The sequence below is a fragment of the Acyrthosiphon pisum genome, chromosome X (genome assembly GCF_005508785.2).
Source record: "Acyrthosiphon pisum isolate AL4f chromosome X, pea_aphid_22Mar2018_4r6ur, whole genome shotgun sequence".
Lineage (NCBI taxonomy): Eukaryota > Metazoa > Arthropoda > Insecta > Hemiptera > Aphididae > Acyrthosiphon > Acyrthosiphon pisum.
The window spans coordinates 41802589-41825899 of record NC_042493.1 but is presented as its reverse complement, the minus strand read 5'-3'; the positions used below and the strand labels follow the sequence as shown (position 1 = coordinate 41825899).

The window sequence follows — 23311 nt, the reverse complement described above, 5'->3', positions numbered from 1 at the left end:
AAACTTTTTTCTTTTTTTTAATTTAATAAAAATAAATAGCACATTTCTGGTTTAATTGCGTATGTCAGTTGATAGGACAATTAAATAGCTTTAAAATAAAAATAAAATTACGTAAAAATGTTGAAAAGTTTTGAAGATACATAAGCAAATGCGTGATACGCATGGTTTTGATACAAAGAAGTTAATTGCTCATAGCTAAAAAAATAAAAGTGTATTTCTTCATCATTTTTGGTATACTTTCATATTATGACGTGGCCGGTCATTTCACCCTGGAACACATTGTATATTATTTAATATTTTTTTTTTCGTACAAGGGCCTCATTTAAAACATATTAGCTATATAGACACATAGCAATAAATAATGAATAATGTATTTATGTATCAATTTATTTATAAATTATAATTTACAAGCTTTTTTCCTTGCTAAATAATAATCGATTTTTTTTTAAGTGATTTATTTAGTGTTACATAGCCTATAACAAAAAAAGTAATGGACAAATTAGAGGCCCCTAAATAAATTCTAACTTTCGAGGCCCAGGGGCCATGGCTCTCTCTGGCCCCCCTTAATCCGGGCTTGATTAGCCATTAGGGCATTTTCAGTTCGATGCACAGCGGCTACCTTTATACATAGGTACACATACTATACATATACCTACAATATACGCTAACCGTATAATTGTAACCAAAAAATTTAAAATTTCCCTAACCCTATTTTCCGTTTTAAAATATAGGTACATACTATCATCACGTACCTAGGTGCACACAGCACATTATATAGTATGGTGCAAGATAAATAAAATGTCGATAAAATTAAATTATAGACCTACCGAGTGCATCTTGAGATGACATCAGTTATGTAAAATTACAGACTTAGTCAGACTAAAACCAAAATTTCAGCGAATGCCACTTACGTACGCACATGATATATTAAAAAGGTATTATTTTGTTAGCCGGATGCACGAGCTTCTTATTTGATCTATAAGGAATTAAGCACTCACATCGGAGAATGCTATTTATTTTTTACGTTTTATAAAAATTTTTTTACAAAAATATAAGTAGTAGTCAAAGTACATATATACTAGGTATATGATAATGTGTGTTTATACCTACTTTAACAAAAACGCTGAATTCCTCAATCTCCAATGTGTCCTATTTATAGTTAACGAGAGCATGAAAAATAACATAACTGGTTATATTATAAATAAACTGAAACTAGGTAGTAATATTATTATTATAATTAAATACTTCTCCAAATATTTGAGGAGGCCCATATTTCAAAATACAAAATGAAATTACAAACTATTATTGTACAAATATTTTTTATTAAACTGAGACTTTAATATTTGATTAACAACCTCAGATATAATAATTTAAGCTTATCGATGATAATTAACTATTAAAATTATTATAAAAAAAATAAAAATAATAGATAATAGGGACATCATATAGTATTGTACATATTATAGTGTATTAGGTAGTAAAAGTATGATTTATTCAGTACTGGAAGTCTAGGACGGCTGACTAAGGCTGGTCTGAGAAGAGGATCTACTGAACGCGATGTCTAGGGTGGCTGACTTAGGTCAGCCCAAGAAGACTGTATATTCCACATAACTTCCTCATAACCTGTAAATAACCTCTGTGAAGGGGTAATGCGGGGCATGTCCCGCCTATCATCTTATGGCCCAGTGCCATTTGTTAATGATTGTTAGCTCTCATGACTCAGTGGTCTATGCATACATACCAGAGCCGCTGAGGCAAGTAGATCCCGGTCCATGAGGGCATATCAAAGTTGTAAAATGTATTGATTTTAATAAACGATGCTATATGGGGGTTAAGACATGTGTAAAAACAGTTGGGCCCCCATGTTATGATGTCACAAGGAAATGAATAAATGCATTTCAATAAGTAACTACAATAAAAAAATTAATATTAAATCATATATAATATAACTATTATTATTATTCGATATCGGTAAATAATAACTGCAAATTTAATAATTTAATTCCAAACTAATATGTCAGGTATCAACAATATTGGCATCCTGAATAAAACTATTCTTGTAAAAGTTCAATACGATAAACGTTCGTTAAATTATAATAGCTCATATTATTTTTCCATTTTATAAGTGCCCCTTATTTTTATCTTACGTTCCCCTAATGGGTGCTCAAGATTATTTTTTATTTTCTTCACACTTAAGTAGATGCATGGTTCGTGATAGAAAAACAAAATTACAATCATAAAAATATGAAGCAAAAATAATATATGATTGTTAATCAAACATAAATTGATAATTACAAGTATTAATATTTAAAAAATTGTATTCTTACCTGACAATAGATTTTCCATTCAGGCTTGTCCATCAATCCAATTTCCGGTTCATATATAGTTATATCAAACTCAAATCCAAGTTTATTTATAGGTATTTTGTTTTTGCGTGAAAAATTTTGAAGTACACCCGATAAGAAAGACTGTGTAAAATAAAAACCAGAAAGCCAAAATACTTCTGGCATGCCATTATCCAGCCATTCTTGTAAGAATTTTAGTCTAGAAAATCACGAATGTCATCAACTTAACTAGGTATTTAAAAATGGGTATAATAAATAAAATATACCTCTGCAATAAATCTGCTACATATCCACCTAACGGTTTCAAAGAAGGGTACGAATAATTCATCCAATTTGCCGGTACTCGTCCAATGACTAGACTTGTATGTAATTCTTCTAAATCAGATGACATGACAACTATACCTTTAATAGCTTTTTGTACTTCCACTAATGATATTTTTATAATTGACAGTAATTTGTTGAAACGTATCAATTCCTATATAGAATATGATAATTTTATTGGTAATTAATGTACTTTCTAGTTTCAGATGTTTAATTATAACGAATAATTACATAAAATATCACGTAAATATCTACTTACAAATATTGTAAAATATCCATTTCATTTGTATTTAAATAGAGATACAAATTCATAAGCTTAAAAAGTATTTAAAATAAACTGATGTCTATAAATATTTAAGAACAAATACAAATACTTTTTAAATATAATTTTCTACACTTAAGTATCGATACCTTCTATTATTTTTTCTTTGAAGTTTAAAATCGATTAATGAAGACAGTGACTCTTTAAACAACATATAATTATAACTAAGACAATTTAATACCTAATGAACAACAAATTATATAAATATTCGGAAAAATATAATGCAATTGATAAAATGCTGTGTGTCCGTGTATTATAATTTAATTAATTAATTTTTATATGTTTCTTCCTTAGAATGATACAATTATATATATATATACAAATTAATGTACAAAAATCCTAATTTTTTTTTTATTATTCATAAACGACTTCTAAGACAGTAATGATGGTAGATGATCTTAAACTCTATTACCAATTTATTCTACTAATGATACTGATAAACTACAATCTGGTTTAAATTAATTTCATGTATGTTGCTCATTAAATAGTTTGAGTATTAAGTAATAAATGTTCACAAATAACTTTTTGACGTCGGAATTGTTAAATAAATATTTAACTGTACCTGACCCAGCAAGGGAGTTTATTATCTAAAATAAACAATTAAATAAATAAATATAAAAACTACTAAACTAGGCAGGTATATAGGCACCAAATTTAGCACACGAGTAACGTACTTATACAAAAGTACAAAACCTGTATGCGATAATCGATATAAACAATATTTATATTTATTATATAACAAAATGGGCATTGGTTTTATAATATTAAGAAATCAATGGTATAGGCTTTATTTAAATGAAACTAATCAGGAACGGTGTATCGAGTTTATTTCAGGAAGCTATAGCCTATAATATATGAAAATATATAAAATAACAACATATCAATGCTTATATTTTGAAGTAGAAAATTAACAATATTGACTATCCGAACAAAAACGATAAAGTATTCAAATTTAAAAACCAATAGGTACGTATGAAATAATATTTCAAATACTTTGATTAAAAAGTATTCTACCTAAATACTATAATAGTTTTTAAATACTTGAAGTCTTGAACTGAAATAAGTAGATACGTGTAGGTACCTACTTTACAAGATTCAAAACTGTTACCTACTTACGCTGTACAGTATATATCATAACGATATCGCATATAATATAATATTAATACCTAATGATATATTTATCTACTATCATATAATGGAATAATAGTATTTTAAAAATAAATATATTTAATACCTGCCGTAATACAGTATTCATCGATTGTTCATACTTAATTGGAAATTTCTTTTTCGCTTCAACTATGTCAAATAAATCTGGTATATTATTCACGATATTACTAGCTAACTCTGCTATTTTGGCATCTGTATCTTTATCACCAACTCCCGCAGTGATTTGAGATTGAGTTAAAATAGTACCATATAATAACTAGTGTTAAATGTAATAATTATAAAAAATGAATAAAATACTTAAAAAAATCTACTTACCAAATTAGTTTCATAATTATTTTTTGTTATATCAGCATTTTCGTGCAGTCCGAATACTTCTGGTCGTGGATTTATGGGTAAAGATTTAATGTATTCGAAACACCCATCAAAGGTAGTGTCTTTGGGTACATAATACAGTCCACTCTCAGAAAATGTATAACTAGTCCATAATTAATAATTATATGGTAAACATATAAAATTAAGATATACATTTTTAAAAATAAATTAAAATGTGAATAAACGAAGGTTTAAGAGAAAGGTTGATTAAATCCATAGTCTGATTAGAAACCTAATTACAAAACAATAATATTATAGTGTGTGCCTAAATATGAATATTTTATAGACTTCTTCTAAGTATCTATAAATTATAGGTAGTTCCCAGAAAAAATACTATTTAAAAAATTTCGAAATGCAAATTTCAAAAATAGAATTAATTTTTATTAAGAAAAAACCTGCCAAAAAATGCATTGATATAAACATTACCCAAGCTTTTAATTGACACGGTTCTTCTACTCTTTTCTTAAACTTTCCACATTTCTCTTTAGGTTTACCTATAACCTTTGTAAAAATGTTTTGTCATAATATCGCTATCTAATGCTTGGCGGCTGATTTGAAGATTATCTAAATTAAAAACTTCTCCAAAAGTAGCCACCAAGATTATTTGTGTAATAAAGTTTGTGAGTTGTGAATAAACAGGTACAAAAGTGATAGATAAAACTAATGAGAAAAGAGGAAAGTTTAGGTTAAGGATAGGAGGCGTTTTTTTTCTATTTTTTGGTAAATATTAGTATTTTTTTCATTTAAGTTTACAATGATAAATTATTATTTATAATAAATACAATGCGCGATAACTTGCTGGGTATAATTACAAGAAGCAATGTGATTCATGAAAAAAATAATTTAACTTAGCTTGGGATTTAGCCCATTAGCCCCCATTGACCATATTTTTATTACTTTTTTAAAAAATATTTATCAAGTTTCAACTGTCATCAACTAGTAAGTAAGACATACATTTATATACGTGTTACCAGATAGAATTCATTTTTGCAAAAACATTGTATTTGCATACAATTTTTCTAAAAATTAAAATGATCAGAAGTTTTTTGGTAAAAGTATGAAAGATCATAAAATATTGAATTTTCAAATGTCAAGCCTTAGCTGTACAAATTTATATTTTATAATTTTTAAACTACAATTGTGGTTTTGTCAAAATTTGAAATTTAAATGCTTATAAAAATAATTCTGCCTATGTACCTATCGTTAATATTTTTAAATAGCTATAATAAAACCTTATACTTATTATATTTTTAAGCTTTTTGACCAACAGAATAATTTTTTATTGAAATTTTTAGAAAATAAATGAAATATAAACAAATATAATCCAAACGAGGACGGTTACCAAACAATTTTAACAAATTTTCATTTATTTTTGTTTTTCCCTATTATTTTGAAAATACTGAGAATTTTTAGTTTCAACCTCTCGACTTCCCAAAAGTACTAAAAGATCCAATTTACTTCCAAAAACCTCCAGCGAAGTTTTTGATTTGAGAATTTTTCTACTGAAAAAGTTGAGAAGTTGAAGTTGTACAAACATTTTCAAATACCTTACTTAAACGTCTGAAATTATTAGACTGGACAAAATAAAAATAAAATAAAATTTAATTAATTGTAGTAATAACTAAAAATGTCTGCGTAAGTAGGTGAAATTACGATCACTTTTTAGTTTTATTTCACATTTTCCCATATAGGTATAAATGCATAAATGTATCTATAATTTATAGGTACATTTTAATAAGTAATATATATCCTATATATGGTCCTATATATTAATTATTAGTTATTAGGTGTATTATAATGCTAATTAATTTTACCAATATCATTATCACTTTATTGATTGATTAAATAAAATGTATAAAGGCAAATTAATACCAAAATTTAAACAAAATAAAAATAAGTATAGGTATTCAATTATTTTTACTTACGAATCGGTGTTGGTAACATTTGAGTTGAAAAAAATTGTCAGTAGAGATGTCAATAAACGTCTATCATTGTCATCAGTTACTCGACCACCATAATTACATTCACCAATTAAATAAAGTAATGCGTCGTATGGAATTTCATCATAATCGTTTAGAAACATCTAAATTTAATTTGTTTTAATTTTTAATGACTATCATACATAATATTATATTATAAGATATAATTTTTATTAATACATTTAACTGCATTACGCTTATTTGAAAATCTGAGTCGTTAAATTCATATGGAATATTCCAACCAAGTGATCCAAACTTTCGACGTTCTTGAACGATTCCATGGAAAAAACATAGCGAAAATATTAACGTTTTCAAACCTAAGTCGTTCTTACAACTGAGGTAGAAATTTGGATCATTAATAGGGTTGGTTGTATATGAGCGCAATAAATTTGCACCAAGACCTTCTGGAGCTTCGTTTATCATTTTAATACCTTGTTTGAATTTAATAAGTTATACAAATGAACAATTTCGACCATTGATGTTTAATTTACCATTCTGTAGTATAGATACAGGGAAATCATCAAATGGATAACTTGTAAGCCAGAGACGGAACGACTGATGTGTACGACTGGGTATAATATCTTCATCACAAATGCGATCAAGTTCTTTCATCCAGCTAACAGCCAAATGACAGTTTTGTAACACAACCCATTGACCTGTTTCTATACCTGATTTTATCATATTAGCAGCTATTGGACCCTATATATAAGTTATACTCCCATTATTATAGTACTACTAACACAAACAATAATAATTATCATATTTTATATTACTTGTCCTTGACCAAGTGATACGGTTATTAAATCAGTCGGACTAATTTTTTTGTCTTCAGAAAATTGTATTAATCTCGACATTGGATCGGTTCCCGCTGATAATATAAAAATCAATGGACTGCAACAGGTTGAGTCTTTGTATGAGTCTGCCAAATCAAACGATGGTGGTTCGACGTATTTCTGACCCATACAACTAACAATATATTGCTAAATATTTTGAAGATTTAAATTCAGTAATTGTCGAGAAATTCATAAACAAATAAAACAAAATATATACTTGTATAGCCGGAACAACTTTATCGAAACGAATGCACTTTATAATTACAAGCTTTTCCAAGCCGTCGATATTTTCAAAAGGCTCTGGAATAGATGCTTCATGTGGGCTATTTGAATCATACCATACGCTCCACTCATCAATTGAATTAATAATTGATTTGTAAAATTGATTCAATCTAAAATTAAAACTCAATGAAATCAGATTATTTTAACTTTAGTACCTACACAAATATTATTATGATTTTATATACCTACCTACTTATAATAATATACTTACCTATTCATTGTTTTACTTGTTAAATACTGAAAAGTATAAACTAAAGAATAAAATAATCGGAAATGGATTTAATAAAACTGATTACAAACAATAAAATAAGAGTTTTTTTATTCATGATGCTATATATTTATCTCTTTATTCTACTAAGAAAAATAGAAATTATAAATTATATACATAATCAAAATGATTCAACAACTTTTTATGAACATAATTTATCTAATAATGTGTTAAAAATGATAACTGCGTATTAAAATATATTGGTGTTTTTCGTAATTTTTTGAAGAAAACAATCATTATTCCGCTACATAAAGTTGGAGATAAAACCTACTAACCTAGATACTAACAAGAAGATAATTGGGATATTTTTAGACATAAAAAACCTTTTGATCTTGTTATTCCTCTTTAAATTAATTGATAGACTTAATTTTTATGGTATGGAAGATAAAGCTCCAGACTTATTTACGTATCTCATCTTAATAATAGTTCACAGTTAGTTGGTAAGGATTAACAATACTTTTAGTGATAGTTTATTAATGTATGAGGTACCACAAGGTACTGTTCTTGGACCTATTATATTCATAATTATGTTAACAATCTTTTCAATTTAAAAATAAACGGTTAACTCATGTTTTATGCTGATGAAAAGTAATTTCAATTCAAGTGACTAATTTAACTGAAATCTATAATTCTGCGACACTTTGCTCAAATAGGTTAAATATTGGCTGTACAATAATAAAATTATAATATTATGTTGGAATTTAATCGTAACAAATTTAAATATACTCATTTCCGTATATCAGATACTACAATTTGCCTCACTTCAACATTAATAATTCATATTTTTAAATTTTCACTGAATGACAAATATCTTTATATAGCATTCATAATTTAAAAGTAATTAAGCACCTAGGAATTATAGTTGACGATAAGTTTAACTGGTATGATCACATTCAACATATTTTTCAATTCGGTAGTTATTTTATATTTTGAAGACATTGAGGGTATACTCAACTTGCAAAAGTTTAAAAATGCTGTACTTCTTTCTGGTTCAATTTATAATTAGTTATGGTACTACAGTCTAGTATTTTATACATCCGTAACTTCCCTACAAAATGTTAATGGCCGCCAAAGTTGCCGATATTTTAGTACATTAAACAAATTAATTTTATTGGTTTTTATTACAATAACTACCGAGCCTAACCAGATCTAGCATTAATTAAGAACTTTTAATAATTAGTAATTATTTTGCTATAAAATAACTATATATTAATCAATTTTTACCTTGGAAATTGAGATGCTCGAACAATTTCGGCCCATGATTTATCACTTAGCCAATTAGATGCCGGATTGGGGTGTTCATTAGTTATCCCAACTCCTTCGGTAAGGAATAATTTAAATAATTCATCGTCAAGGGAACCCTGTGACATAAAATTACTAAGAATAAATATACATATTGACGTATTCTCATACATTTAATCATAGTATTGAACAAATTACCTTAGACCGAAAAATTCCAACTGTTAAAATAAATGAAAAAATCAGTTTATCTTTTTCAAATAAAGATCTACAAACGTTTCGGTAAATATTATAAGTGAAATAATCATTCAAAATATTTATTCTTTCATTAATGTCGTTTGATTTTTCACTTTGTTCAATTGACTGTCACCCAAAATATAGAAATGATAAATTATCAATTATCATTTGTTATGATGTACATGTACCTACCTACAATAATAATTGAGACTTACCTGATAATATAAGTTTATAAACCAAGATAATGAATATTGGTACATTGGATCGATGTTATTTAGATCAGTTATACAGAAAAATAAAACTGAAGAGTGACTAGATACAGGAATATAAACATCACGACCTACATCAATTTCTTTTTCAGTTACGATAGCAATTTCTTGTTTCAGTTGAATCTCAGCAGATAATGACTGTGAAATTAGTTATGTTAACATAATTTAGACTACTTAGTTCTTACAAATAAAATAATTTAAAATACTTTTGATGAAGACAAAACTTTTATTGCTGATTCATCCTCCAAAATATTTCCTTCAGATGAAGAGAGAACGTATAATATTTTGTCTTCAATTTCTTTAAGTAGTTTATTATTATTAGCACTTTCAAGTATCAATTCATTTTTTCTTTCCTCCAACTGAGGTCGTTCTTTAGCAACAACAATCCCTAGCAATTGATCTTGCAGTCCTTGTTGCGTAATCATAAAGTTTAGTAATGTTACCTAAATAACATAGGTAAGTTTATTTATTTACATTTTAATAATATATATATTGATTAGTTTATTACATTAAGAAAACTAAAATAAATACAAATTATAATGTGTAGGTATATAGTGAGATAAATTTTATTTATTTAAAAATTTAGAAAAATGCATAATGTAAATGTATAAAAAGATAAAATGCCCAATACTAATAATTCTAATAATTCGGAAAAAAACTGAAATTTTTATTTTTTACACAACAAAATTGATTTTATTATAATATTATATTGTTGTAATTGATAAACTTATAACAGTAGATACTTGAAGTTTTAACCAAAGGTTTACATTAGTATTTTATGGTAATAAGTTGTTTTTTAAATGTTTTGATTCATTTTGAGCTATTTATAAATGTTAAAAAATCATACAGTTATTGTATTTGTTTCATTCATTTAATTAAATGCAAGATTTGTCACCAAGAATTATAAAAAAAAGTTGAGTATAATTCCAAAAATATTTTTGACAAGCGTCTGAAATTTAAATTTATATGAAATTAGATATTTAAACAAAGAATAACATTTAATTATTTAGTTTAAAAATATTACTTGTAAGGACTTGAATTATTGACGTATCTATATGATTATATTTTACAATACACGATGACATTTTAAAAATATTTAGATAAGTTTTAAGTTATAAGTTACCTATGTATTGCATGTTTTATAACACACGCTAAGTACATGGAATCAAATGGATGAAACAGAATGGAACCGTATAAGCAAAACTATTCATGATAAAATCAATGAAATGAAACGTTCAAATCATACCTGAGTTGTGTCACTGTGACGGATAATACGGATTATTCGTTATGGAAAGGTACAAGACACAAAAAAGAGTCCTCGTGTTCAGATAGCACTTATCTGTAAGAAAGACGGCACCTGGGCAGTGGGCACTAAGCGAAAAAGAAAGATCCAAAATATACATTCGGCATCTTCAAAATGTATTTATACCAAACACCATTGGCTCTGAAATTGATATTTTGCAATGCCAACCGCTTAATGCAACATGTAAAAAACCAAGCATTTCTCTCCGTTCGAAATTTCTAAAGAATAGATAACAACTTAAAACCGAAAAAAATCACAACGTTATTATGAAATTAGTACAAAAATACTGAAAGAACTTCCAAAGACACACACACACATATTTTGCGTATGGAATACGTGCTAGGAGAATGGAAACGGGTACAAGTGATCATGTTCCTCAAACCAGGAAACCACCTGACAATGTCAAATCATACCGACCGATATCACTCCTTCCAAGTTTATCGAAGCTTTTAGAGAAACTTCTGCTTAAACGTCTAAAACCAATTATAGAGGAAAAAATCTTTTACCAGAACACCAGTTTGGATTACACAACAAACATTAAAAAATCTATCAAGTACATCAAGTTACTAATTTGATTAGTTAACCTCTTTAAGGAAAAAAAGTACTGCTTTGGAGGATTCCTTGCCGTAGCCCAGGCTTTTGACAAAGTCTGGCACAAAGAATTCCTCATCAAACTACGTGATCAGCTGCAACATACCTGGTGTGCATTTCTTGAATCATACTTCACCGACCGTCAATTTCGAGTCACATACGAAGAAGCGATAACCGAATGGAAATACATATCAGGTGGAGTACCGCAAGGTAGAGTTTAGGGCCTATCCTGTACTCACTCTAACGGCTGATATACCTACCAAACGATGACAACACAACGTTAGCTATGTTTGCCGACGATACGATAATTTTTTCGACACAGAAGAGTCAGCTCACTGCAACTGATAACTTACAGAAGTAAATTAACAATATCTTTGCCTGGACAAGACGTTAGAAAATTAAGATCAATGGTGATAAATCGGTACACGTTAACTATACGTTACGCAAAACTAAAAAAATTCAAGAAGTACTAAATCAACTACCAGTCCCACAAAAAGATTCAGCTAAATATCTTAATATGCACCTCAACTCTCGTCTTAACTGGAAACACCACGTCCGTCCAAAAAAAAAAAAAAAGATTAAATAAAAAATGAGAAAACTTTATTGGTTAGTTGGATCCCACACCGAGTTAACCATCAAAAACAAACATATACTGTATGTATCTATTATAAAATCTATCTGGATTTATGGCATTCAACTGTGGGGCTGTGCCAGTAACAATAATTGTAACTCATTTAATGTTACAACATTATGAAAATTAAAGTAAAATATTAAAATGTTGACTTTAGACTTTTAAGTTTCTGACATTAATTGTTGAGTTATTTAGTTACAAAAACCACCTACTTTAACAGAAATATCTGGTAAATAATGAGGATTTCGAAGTCGTGTTGTGATGTAAAGTCTAAACGAGTGATTATATTCCAACAAATCATCGCCAAATCTCAAGTATTCAATTCCACCTTCCTTATAGATATTTCTTAGTAGTACTTGATCTGTAAAAAGTTACACAATTTCTTAATTTTTTTTTAATTCTTCAAATATTATATGATATAATATTAACATACCAAGTGTAGCATCAATGTCTTCTAGTATATTTTCTAAAAGAACCGGTAAGCCATGTTCAATTGCTAATCGTATGGAAGTCATATAATTTGAATTTGACAGTTTAACTACAGAAATGTTGTTTGAATTTTCCATAGTTTTTATCCATTTATTCGCTTGACCTTGGGGGTCAATCATTAGAGGCCATCTCGTACCACTAAATACGATGATCCCATTTTCAACAGAAAAATTATCAGCTGGAAGTCCAAATATATTCCATTCCCGAATTAATAATGGTTCTCCTAACGTATGTATTAATGAAAACTGTTTTGAACATGGAATACTCATTTCCAAACACTTTTGGTTCCATTCATCAATAAGTACCTGAACAATAATTTTGTTTTTCTATATGAATATTTAAAGAATAAAATCTGAACTTGTGCGGATTACCCCATCCAACTTTATTCAAATTACACTAGGTAGATTGTAAGTTGTAGAGTTTAATTTATAAGCTATAGCTAGTTGATTTTTGGAATTTGTAAGTTCCTCAAAGCTAAGTTGAGTCCGAAATAAACTTAAAAGTTAAGGGAGGGGAAAACTCGACACGAACCCCTCACCGCTTTATTAACATTACAATGGACAAATTTTAAGTTGTAGAGGTTACTTTTTGGAATTTGTAAGCTTAACAATTTGAAGTTATGGCCAAAATGAAATAGACGGGTGGCTAATTTCACATGAACCCCCAAACTACACGACCAGACTACCAGACATACTAGACAATCAACTCAAATAACTTACAATTTATCACAAAAAAAGCACTTCAATTTACAACTTGTTTGGTGCATTTTGGACAAAGTTGAGAGGAGGACTGACTTCACACACATCCATGATGTAGTGTCTAATATATTTGAATTACAAATTTACAATTACACTAACATTCCTAAAGTCAACAGTAAATGCCCCAAGGTAGGCAACAACGCCTGCAGATAATAATACATCGCCAATTGCATTATCTAATGTTGATTGCAATTCTAGAGCTGTTTGGCTCCATTTATATTTTTCTCCGCTAAGACCACTAATTAATTGTTCAGCTCTGGTTAGCTTTTGAGAGCACAAGTCAATATTATCTTCCAATTCTTTTTTCTCCTTCGTTTTTTCCGCAAGTTCATCTCTCAATGTTTGAAGCTTGCTTAAAACCCCGGAAAGCTCAGCTCTTTTTTCATTAAGTTTTTCCATTTGTACAGCATAGTCCGTTTCCGCTTGCTGAAGTTTTTCTTTTTTAGGTCCAACAATTTTTATTACCTTATCATAAACATCCAACGCTCTTATCCATTTACAAAGGCCTTCACACGCATTAGAAACTGATTTGATACTAATAGGATTGAAGTCTGGATCATTAATATATCTGAAAATGAATCGTGTGATTATTTTTGTACACAAGAAAAATGTATAAATATTACTTTTCTCTTATATGTTTCATAACTGCAGGATCTATATTATCTTTGTCATATGTTTTTAAACTTTCTAAAAATTTAGTATCTGAAATTAGTTTCTGTGATGGTCCCCAAAAATCTTCAATCATCCGCCCAGAGCCACTTGGATCTGGTTTACGTTCAGATTTAATGCCTTTCATAACACAAACTGCTTCTAGTACTAACTTAACACCATATGGTGGATTTTTCATGGATTTAACTACGGTAATATCGGCGGGCTTAAGAGTGTTTAGAGCTGAAACTGCTGCTTCGAGGGCTGGTATGGCTTCAGCTAAATCACTTTCACAATCGTCTTTGATAGCCTGTGATGCTGCTGCAGCATCATTAGCAAGGGCTTCATCAGCGCCCACTATCTAAGACAATATGTTATAAATAATAATTATAGAATATTAGGTATAAAAAAAATTATTTTATTTTATGAAGTACTTCTTTTTTGGCTTCGACTTTTACTGTATCTTGTTCAATTTTAACCATAAGAGCTTCAGTAGCCAACGAAGTTTCTACAAGTTTTGGTCTTAAAGCTGTTAGTTGATCTTGCATAACGGATACTTGGCCCGCAGCAAAGTCTAATTTTTTTAAACCAGTTTCATATCTGTTTCGCAAAGTTGTAATTTGATCTACCTTCTTTTTATGCAAATTTTTGAATGTTTTTATTAACTCTAAATAAGAAGTTGGTGTAACATAGTTATGCCTTTTTAACGCTGAATAAAATCTAAAATGTAATATTATAAGACAATTGTTATTAAGAAATTAAAATATCAAAATAACTAAATTATTATTTCCAACATTTAATGTTGTGAATTATGACTAGATAGTCATTATATTTTTGACCGTAAATAACATATATTAAGTTACAAGGTGATAAATCAAATAAACATAACTTAAAAATAATCAAATTTTATTAACTATTTACAATAACTGTAAGTATATGTAATTACATGTTATTTTTAAAAACTACTGGGTTATGTTGTATGTTTTATACACCTATTAATGAAACGTTTAAATGAGACAATTTACCTGGAAGAAGCATCTCTAGCTGTGGTATGAAATTCTTTACAAATTATTACACAAGATGATGCAATATCACTGTGAATGGACATATCTTTTAAATAATATTCTGCAACTTTCTCAAGAGCGTCTTCAGGCCAAACTGTAAACCTATAATAAACAATCATAATAATATGCTTGTATTAACTGAATTTCATTCCACTGCCAATGTACATTAAATTATACTATACCAGTCGATTGTACAACAGTTTATGAGTGAAGGAAACATTCTCAAGTGGTTTCTAAACACATCACCAATTGGTGACATAGCTAAAATCAGATGAAGGTTCTCTTTGACTCTTTCTATAAAGAAATTGTATAAAGCAAGTGGTGTTGTTTCAACGTTTAAACCCTGTAATAAAAAATCGAATTTATTTTAAATTAACGAGTTATAAATTAGGTACAAGTTATTAGTTAATAATAAAATTCTAATTTCAAGTTAGGCCTTTGTAAATAGATAAGAACTTTGGATAGTTATGAGTAGATAATGAAAATAGTCGAACTAACTTTCCCGGGTATTTGCAATTGGTTTAAAGAAAAGATACCAAAGAATAGAAAGATAATTAAATTTTCAAACGAAATATTAATATATCTTACTCAATAAAATTATATATTATATATGTTGAAAATAATTTTTAATGATGCAAAAATGTATCATACTCGTCTCATTATTTAAAAAAATATATGTTATTGATACACAACTTATATGTTCTTGGGTGAAACCTGTTCAGTGGGGCCCATTATATTTTTGAAGAAATAATCAACAATAACTTACAAGGGTTTGAGCAATATTGGATACTTTATCTAAAATATCAACTCTATCATCAGATTGATAAAGATTTGGTATGTCTCCAGTATTAAGTAACATATTTATATCTTCTACAAAACTGTCATCTGAAATTTGATTGTCTGATAAAAAAAATGTAATTGGATTTCCATCGCATCCAGCATATCTTAATATTTTTTTCATATCTTCATTCCATTCATTTTTACCATAATTCCTTCCTATTTCAATCTGATAAAAATGTTTACATTCCATTATTTCATTTAAATGGATATTTTTATATAATATAATATAATAATACTTGATATATTTTATAACCGGCAATAAATGTGGCCAACTTTGTAGCTGATTGTCTTCCACTACCACCTATTCCAACTAATAACAAATGACCGTTGTCTTGTTGTAAGACTCTACTTACACGGGACACATGTTCAATAGCAAACTTAAACATAACCATTGATAATGGATTTTTAGACATAGTATTGTATTCATTCAAATAATAATCCATTCGTTGAATTAGTTGTTTTTCACTATGAACTTCATCATAAATTTTCTTATTAATATCCGGATCCATGTAGTTTCCATAAAATAGGTTTCGTAAATGATCAGTATTTAAAAAGCTCTCCTCGACTGGCATTAAATCACTTAGATAAACGTCCATAGGTTGTCTCAAACAACTATAAGATGCTGTTTTCATTATTTCAAATAGTTTATTACGGTCATCATCGTGGACTAATCTATCACCAAACACACGCCATGTCTCATGAACCCACAGTCGGAACATTTTTTCAAGGGTTTTACACCGCGATGCTGGTAACAATAATATTCCTTTTATAACTCTGGTAAAATCTCGTAAGTTGAAAGTATAGTGAGATTTAGCTGGAGTCGGTAAAAATGTTGAGACGGCTTCTTTGTACACAAACAGTATTGCTTCTACTACACTCTAAATTAATTTTAGTTAAAATATATATTTTTGTTTTACAAAATTATGAGTTCATACATTTCCTTGCAAAGCGATAGGCTCAGAAAAGCCTTTGTTAAAATGCCATTTCATAATTTGAGAGAATATTTTAGACATAGTTTCTTGGCTGAATGAATCAATACCAATAGCATTCATATGTCTAGTGAAACGAGTAGTAACTTGATTTGAACCGCCACCAGGAGGTTGAAGTACACCAATAAATAACTGAAGATTGAAGAAATCATTATTAAATAATAAATATTTGTTATATTAAAAAAGGTTATAACATCTAATAATAAATTAAAATAAACCTAACCATATCGAGCATATCTATTCTTGACATAGCTTGAAGATCATACCAATGACCATGATCAATCCATTGTCTTAATAATTCTATTGGTGGTTGAGCACCATATTTTTCAGGTAATGGCATGCTTAAATCATCTACAAGCAACATACATTTTTTACCAACAGACGGTCCAAAAACTCCTCTTCTTCGCCTATACAATTAATATTTTATAAATTATTATATTTTTCTTATAAAAGTTACAAAAGCTTATATACTTGTCCAATTTAGAAATTATTATATCTTGTACAGTGTTAGCTGCAGTCCACGCTGAGAAGTTTAATACGTTGGTTAAAAATTTTTCTTTTGGCAAATTAATTAAGTAGTCCAGCACAATAACTGATTTCCCTGTTCCAGTAGGTCCGACAAACAGTAAAGGAATTTCATTTTTTAATAATATTTGAAGAAAGTAATGCTGCTTAGCTGTTTCATCAGTTTGAATGATTAAATCATTTATCTATAAAACGAAAAAAGTCAATGTTACTTATACAACTATTGTTTTTAATTCAACTTCTAATTAAAATAGAAAAGATTATAAAATATATATATAAATTATATCTATTAAATAATATAATTACTCTGGCATCTGGTGAAATCCTTTTAAAATCTATTTTTTCAGACCATAGGACCCAAGAACCATTATTTTTCTTATCATAAACATAGTCATAAACTGTACCCATATCTGGAAAAAGGTGGATTTTTGTCAACTTAAAAGTATTTGGCTTAGGATATTGATCATTATTTCCAAGAAGAAGTTTCCGAAAAAATGTATCAAATTTATTTCGGCTATCGCTCTTTATTAAGGAACCAAGACTCCAGATCAAACTAAAGATTGTTGTACATCCCACCCATATGGTTGTGAATCCAATTCCAGTTTCTTCTTTAATCAAACAATCCATTAACCTTGTAAACGACTGTAAAATGCATCATACATTTTTTAAATTTAAATTACTTAATTAATTAAAAATACACTACTTACGTTAAACATATGATTTTCAGAAGTAGCTAAGAATAAACTACAATGTTTTTGTATAAAAACAAATATGGCGGGTACCAACCACTCGATTAGGTCATCCATCATAATTTTTTGGTCTGCCAAAATTTTAGGACACAGATTTTGTTTATACGAAAGCCAAAATGATCTCCAACCAAGCTGTTTTGGTTCTACATAAATCATTCCACAGCGAGATACGGTTGCAGGCGAAGCTTGTTCTAAATTCGCAGGTTCAAACACCATGTTCATTTTATTACTCATCTGTACGAACATTTTTTAAAAAATATAATGTAAATAGATGATGCCTTGATCACAAATTATAAAATATACAATAGAAACAAAGTAGGTAGTTTATAAATTATATTAACCTGTATAATTTCTCCAGACATTAAGCAAAGTTTTTTGTTATCGTCCAACACTGTATTCATATTTTCTACCCATACTGCATCAACAGGGCCATCAAATACAATCCATTTGCGATCCATTGATACACTATTGGCAAATTCTCGAAACACAATTGCTAAAACTCCTAATATAAAAAAAAATATTTAAATGGTATTAATATTATTTTTTTTTTAATGACGGAATTCATAGCTTAAGAGTATTTACCATCATGCCATTCATGCGAGACTGTATCAAATGATCCATACAATTGACCAATTGTAATTGCTTTAGGGTTGATAATTTTACACGTAGTTTTAAATTCTTTCATTATTGCTTTGCGATCGAGTTGTAAATCACTCAACGATTCTGCCAAGATCTTTAGGAATAAAAATAATTTATTAATTATTAATTATTCATGCTAAGTTTTGTAAAAATACAAAATTGTAAATACAAAAATACAAAACAGTCATAATATAATAAAATAATCGATTGAGTATAACCGATAAATAGTACGCGGACAAAAAATAATAAAAATATTTAATTTTAAAACCACATATAATACATTATATATTAGCTGTTGTTACCCACTTTATAAACAATATCGACAATAGAACGGTTTAGTGGCATAGCCAAGAATTACCCAATGATGGGGGAGGGAGGCGTGGTTAATAACCTTTTTTGCTCATCACTAAAATATGGTACGATTTTTAAACTATTTTGACTTTTTTTGAACCATTTATAAGTTATAACCATAGTAATTTTTTTTCTAAATTTTCTAAATTATTTTTGAATTAGAAATTCATAAAAGTTTTCTTTTCATAGCTAACATTAGAAATTTTAATAGTAATTTCCCAACAAGTTTTTCTACCTCTCTCAAATAGAAAAAGTTCACCGGAAAGTCACGCTATTTATAGCCATGAAAAATTTCGATTTTTATTAAAGTCAACTAAAGAATAAACAATACTTATAATATATTAATGACCCCATTAATTGACTTATATTAATTATAATGTGGTATAATATTATATTTATATCAAATAACTTTCTTAATTGTTAACTGTGTATACTTATATTTAAATGGTTTTTTTTTAAATAATATATAACCAAATGTACCTGTCATAATACCAATCTGTCTATGTAACATAAAATAAATAAAATATCAATGTAAATTTATAAAAGATTTTTTTTTACATGAATTATTTAAGCATTATTTAGATAATTTTTTCCTGAAATTATCTATTATCTAGATAATTTTACTTAAATTAATTTATTATTTCATCAAGTTGATTATATTGAAAAATATCTATTATCTTATATAGATATACATAAATTATATTCCAAATGAAATGTTCAAAGTTTTCGGGGAAAATAATACTAATGCCTAATATTAATTACGAAGCATATTTTATAATATAAAATATACATAGGAATTTTATAGAATAAAGGCTGAAATATTGTTTTCGCACAGAATAGTTTTTCGTATAGGTAGCCAGGTAGGTACAATAATTGTATATCATTGAATTCAAATTTAAAACATCCATTACAGCATGATGTACCGCAGACGTTACCTACTTTTTAATTTTAAATTGTACATCGTAAATAACTTTTCAATGCTGCACATGTCAAAAATACATTAGTATACACATTGTGTTAAGTATATCTTATTTTAAATTTCAAGATTCTATTGTAGACACTAGACGGCCATCTGGACCATCTCAACTATAACCTGAATGCACTTACGATTTACAAATTACAAACGTCAAACACAAATATAATTTGAATATTTACGATAAATATTAACACAAATGTTATAATACTATACCTGATAGGCACAAGTTTTTCCAGAAAATGGTTCACCAACAATCATAAGCCCGTGTCTAACCAGCACCATCTCATATACTTGTATTATTTTATCGATGAACCACGGAGTACATTGTAAATTCCTTTTGCCTAAGTTTATGTTTATTTTATTTATGAGTTCTTCTCTTTCTGGCATTAATAGTTTGACACCGGGAAATATATCTCCATATATACCGATAAAAAGTGGTGTATCCTAATAAGAAATATTATTAAGTTAAATCATTTTTAAATTTGTTAATTAGTAAGTTCATAGTGTAAAACCTCCGATGAAAATTTTGGCATATTGACGTCGTATATAGCTCTTAACACAATTTCCTCTTCATTGTTATCAGGGTATTTAAATCTTAAATTTTCTATAGATGTTAATACAGATTTTACTGCCCTCATCCCATAATCGTAATGTGATTGAAATGACAATTGTTCTGAACATAATTTATATGTGTCTACAATTTTTTCAGCCAAACTGTAATATAGTTATTTGATAGAGTTATCCAAATTATTGTTATACGTAAACGTTAATGATATATTTAAATACCTTCTAGCATCACTAAAACCCATAGAATATAATGATATTTCTCCAATCATGGCATAATCTGGTACCATCATAGCGACTGTACGGAATAATACTTTTAAATTATCAGGCAGTTCTTGCCGTCCCGCATATCTGTAATTGTACAATTTTAATAATTTTAATAATACGATTTCTCTACGATATAAATTGTTAGCATTTCTTAAAAAAACTAATCATACCCTGGGATCATAGTTATAAAAACTGCACAAGTAGGATTTAATGTTAACTCTGTGCCCTCAAAAATGAATTTGTCCTTTTTAGCTTTTACCGCCATTTGTATAATATACACTTGCTGAGCAATTACCGACAATACTTCAAGTTCAATTCTATTGAATTCGTCGAAACAAGCCCATGCTCCAGATTGTGCTAATCCCTAGTATGAAGATTAGGAGTAGTGATGTGAACAATTTCAAAAAACTTACAATTAATTCAAATAATAAGTGCAATACTAATATAAATTCAGTAAAACCTGTGCAATTTAATATACCGTATTTGAAACCTGAATAAAATGGAAACCGTTTTTAAGGAAATATTATTCGATCACTGCAAGGCAAATACATTTTTAAATAGGTACATCATAGTACCCTGAATAAGATGGGGTCTAACGAAGAAATTTAAATTATATTTTTTCATTCATCCACTCTGCATATCGGTATCATGGAAATATGGAAACTAGTATGAAGTACCTCAATACTTGGTTTTAGAATTGTCAATTTATCTCAATTATTATACAGATTATTTTTCATCTAGGTAATGATTCCGGCACACGTTAATTGTTTTCATCTAGTTGTCTAGTTAGGCTAATTGACTCTTTGTAAAACGGACTAAACTCTACAAGTCTACAAACCTTTCACAAATATATATTAAATACGGCGGCCTAAAGCAAATAAATGTTAAAATATAAATAAATTAAATAAAAAATATATTATTACATAAATTTAAATGAAAAAAGAATGGTAGAAAACTTATGAGGAGCTTTGTATTAAATGTTTAAGTTTTTTCCCCGAGCAAATAATTTTATGGATAAAATTTAAAAAACTAAAAAAAAATCCCTCATGTCTGTAAATAGCTCAAAAAGGGGCAAATAAGTATTTTGAAAATTGTATCATGTGGCAAAAATTCAAAATGGTCTGGGAATATATTAATTTTAACCCCCCTACTCAAGTACCACCTAAATTCACTTTCCTAATCACGTGCCTAATAATAATTTTATAATATTTTATAACAAAATGGGCCGTGACCAAAATACAAAGCAAAATATGTATATTTACAAGAAAAATATGAACTCCAAACATTAGCAGTAGGTACGCATCATGCTGGACATTGGTCTATTACGAGAATAATTGGTGGTGCAAAGGCGTAAGGAATAATATAAAATAATAATAATAATAATATTTTAATCTAAGTCAAATATATATTTATTCATTTGTACTTCACAAATTTACAATTTTAAAATGTTTATAACTTGCTTCAAAATTAAAATATCAATAAACAGCATTTATTGACCCCTGATAAACCTACCTTGAATTTTTAAATAAACTAATTCACTTTAATATTAAAAATAACAGAGTAAAATGGTTTATATGATCGTTAAATTATCTATGTTATTCGTTTTATTTGTTGGTTACGAAATTTACACATACTGGTATGACGTTCTATCGATACATGTAAAAGCAGTGATCACACATTTAAAAATCAATCTATATATACCTATATAAGAATCTAACTTGATTTTGGAGACGAAAGAAACCGATTTGTTTGTTTATTTATTATTATAATTATTATTATTATTAATTATTTATTTATTTGTTTGCACTTACATTTTTTCATTTGAAATATATATTATTCATGGAACAAATAATTTATTATTACATTTTTTTCTACCTTATCTCTATTCTATAATAAAAAGAATACAATTTACCACTCCAGTGGTTGAATTCAAAATGTAGGATATATAATTTACAGAAATTAGCAATAACAATAACTACAATAAGTAATTATATTATATTACTTGTATAGCCAAAAAATAGTCATAGGTATGTTTTTAAATTAAATTATAAAAAAATAATTTCTTCCGGCGGAATGTCGGGCAGCTAGTAATATTATAGTAATATAATGTTTTATAATGCCTTATAATACAAACCATGAAAAATTTGCCTGTAGCTTTAAAATCAAGTCCTTCAGAACAATTAAATACTATACATTGTTTGGCTATTGCTTTGGCTAAATCTTTTGTGGTTTCGGTTTTTCCAGTTCCAGCTGGACCTTCAGAAGCTCCACTGAGGTGTAATTTTAATGCACC

General features: G+C 28.0%; 1 protein-coding gene across 1 annotated transcript in view; it reads right to left on the bottom strand.

Annotated features, from left to right (window-relative positions):
- Positions 1-23311, bottom strand: part of LOC100166753 (dynein heavy chain 3, axonemal-like) — a 34601-nt gene that overhangs the window by 3088 nt on the left and 8202 nt on the right. Inside the window, exons 11-44 of the mRNA XM_029485125.1 lie at positions 23153-23301; positions 21189-21382; positions 20974-21102; positions 20700-20901; positions 20401-20631; positions 18804-18954; positions 18563-18723; positions 18180-18455; positions 17779-18114; positions 17419-17657; positions 17171-17354; positions 16894-17079; positions 16195-16836; positions 15885-16124; positions 15301-15461; positions 15080-15220; positions 14489-14774; positions 14030-14415; positions 13506-13974; positions 12593-12953; positions 12372-12520; positions 9841-10077; positions 9581-9772; positions 9330-9491; positions 9114-9250; positions 7557-7731; positions 7280-7486; positions 6998-7205; positions 6687-6937; positions 6453-6610; positions 4471-4630; positions 4223-4411; positions 2612-2820; positions 2328-2544 (exon numbers count right to left, since the gene is read on the bottom strand). Of these exons, the coding sequence (XP_029340985.1) occupies positions 2328-2544; positions 2612-2820; positions 4223-4411; positions 4471-4630; positions 6453-6610; positions 6687-6937; positions 6998-7205; positions 7280-7486; positions 7557-7731; positions 9114-9250; positions 9330-9491; positions 9581-9772; positions 9841-10077; positions 12372-12520; positions 12593-12953; positions 13506-13974; positions 14030-14415; positions 14489-14774; positions 15080-15220; positions 15301-15461; positions 15885-16124; positions 16195-16836; positions 16894-17079; positions 17171-17354; positions 17419-17657; positions 17779-18114; positions 18180-18455; positions 18563-18723; positions 18804-18954; positions 20401-20631; positions 20700-20901; positions 20974-21102; positions 21189-21382; positions 23153-23301 (7775 nt within the window). The remainder of the gene's footprint in view (positions 1-2327; positions 2545-2611; positions 2821-4222; positions 4412-4470; positions 4631-6452; positions 6611-6686; positions 6938-6997; positions 7206-7279; positions 7487-7556; positions 7732-9113; positions 9251-9329; positions 9492-9580; positions 9773-9840; positions 10078-12371; positions 12521-12592; positions 12954-13505; positions 13975-14029; positions 14416-14488; positions 14775-15079; positions 15221-15300; positions 15462-15884; positions 16125-16194; positions 16837-16893; positions 17080-17170; positions 17355-17418; positions 17658-17778; positions 18115-18179; positions 18456-18562; positions 18724-18803; positions 18955-20400; positions 20632-20699; positions 20902-20973; positions 21103-21188; positions 21383-23152; positions 23302-23311) is intronic.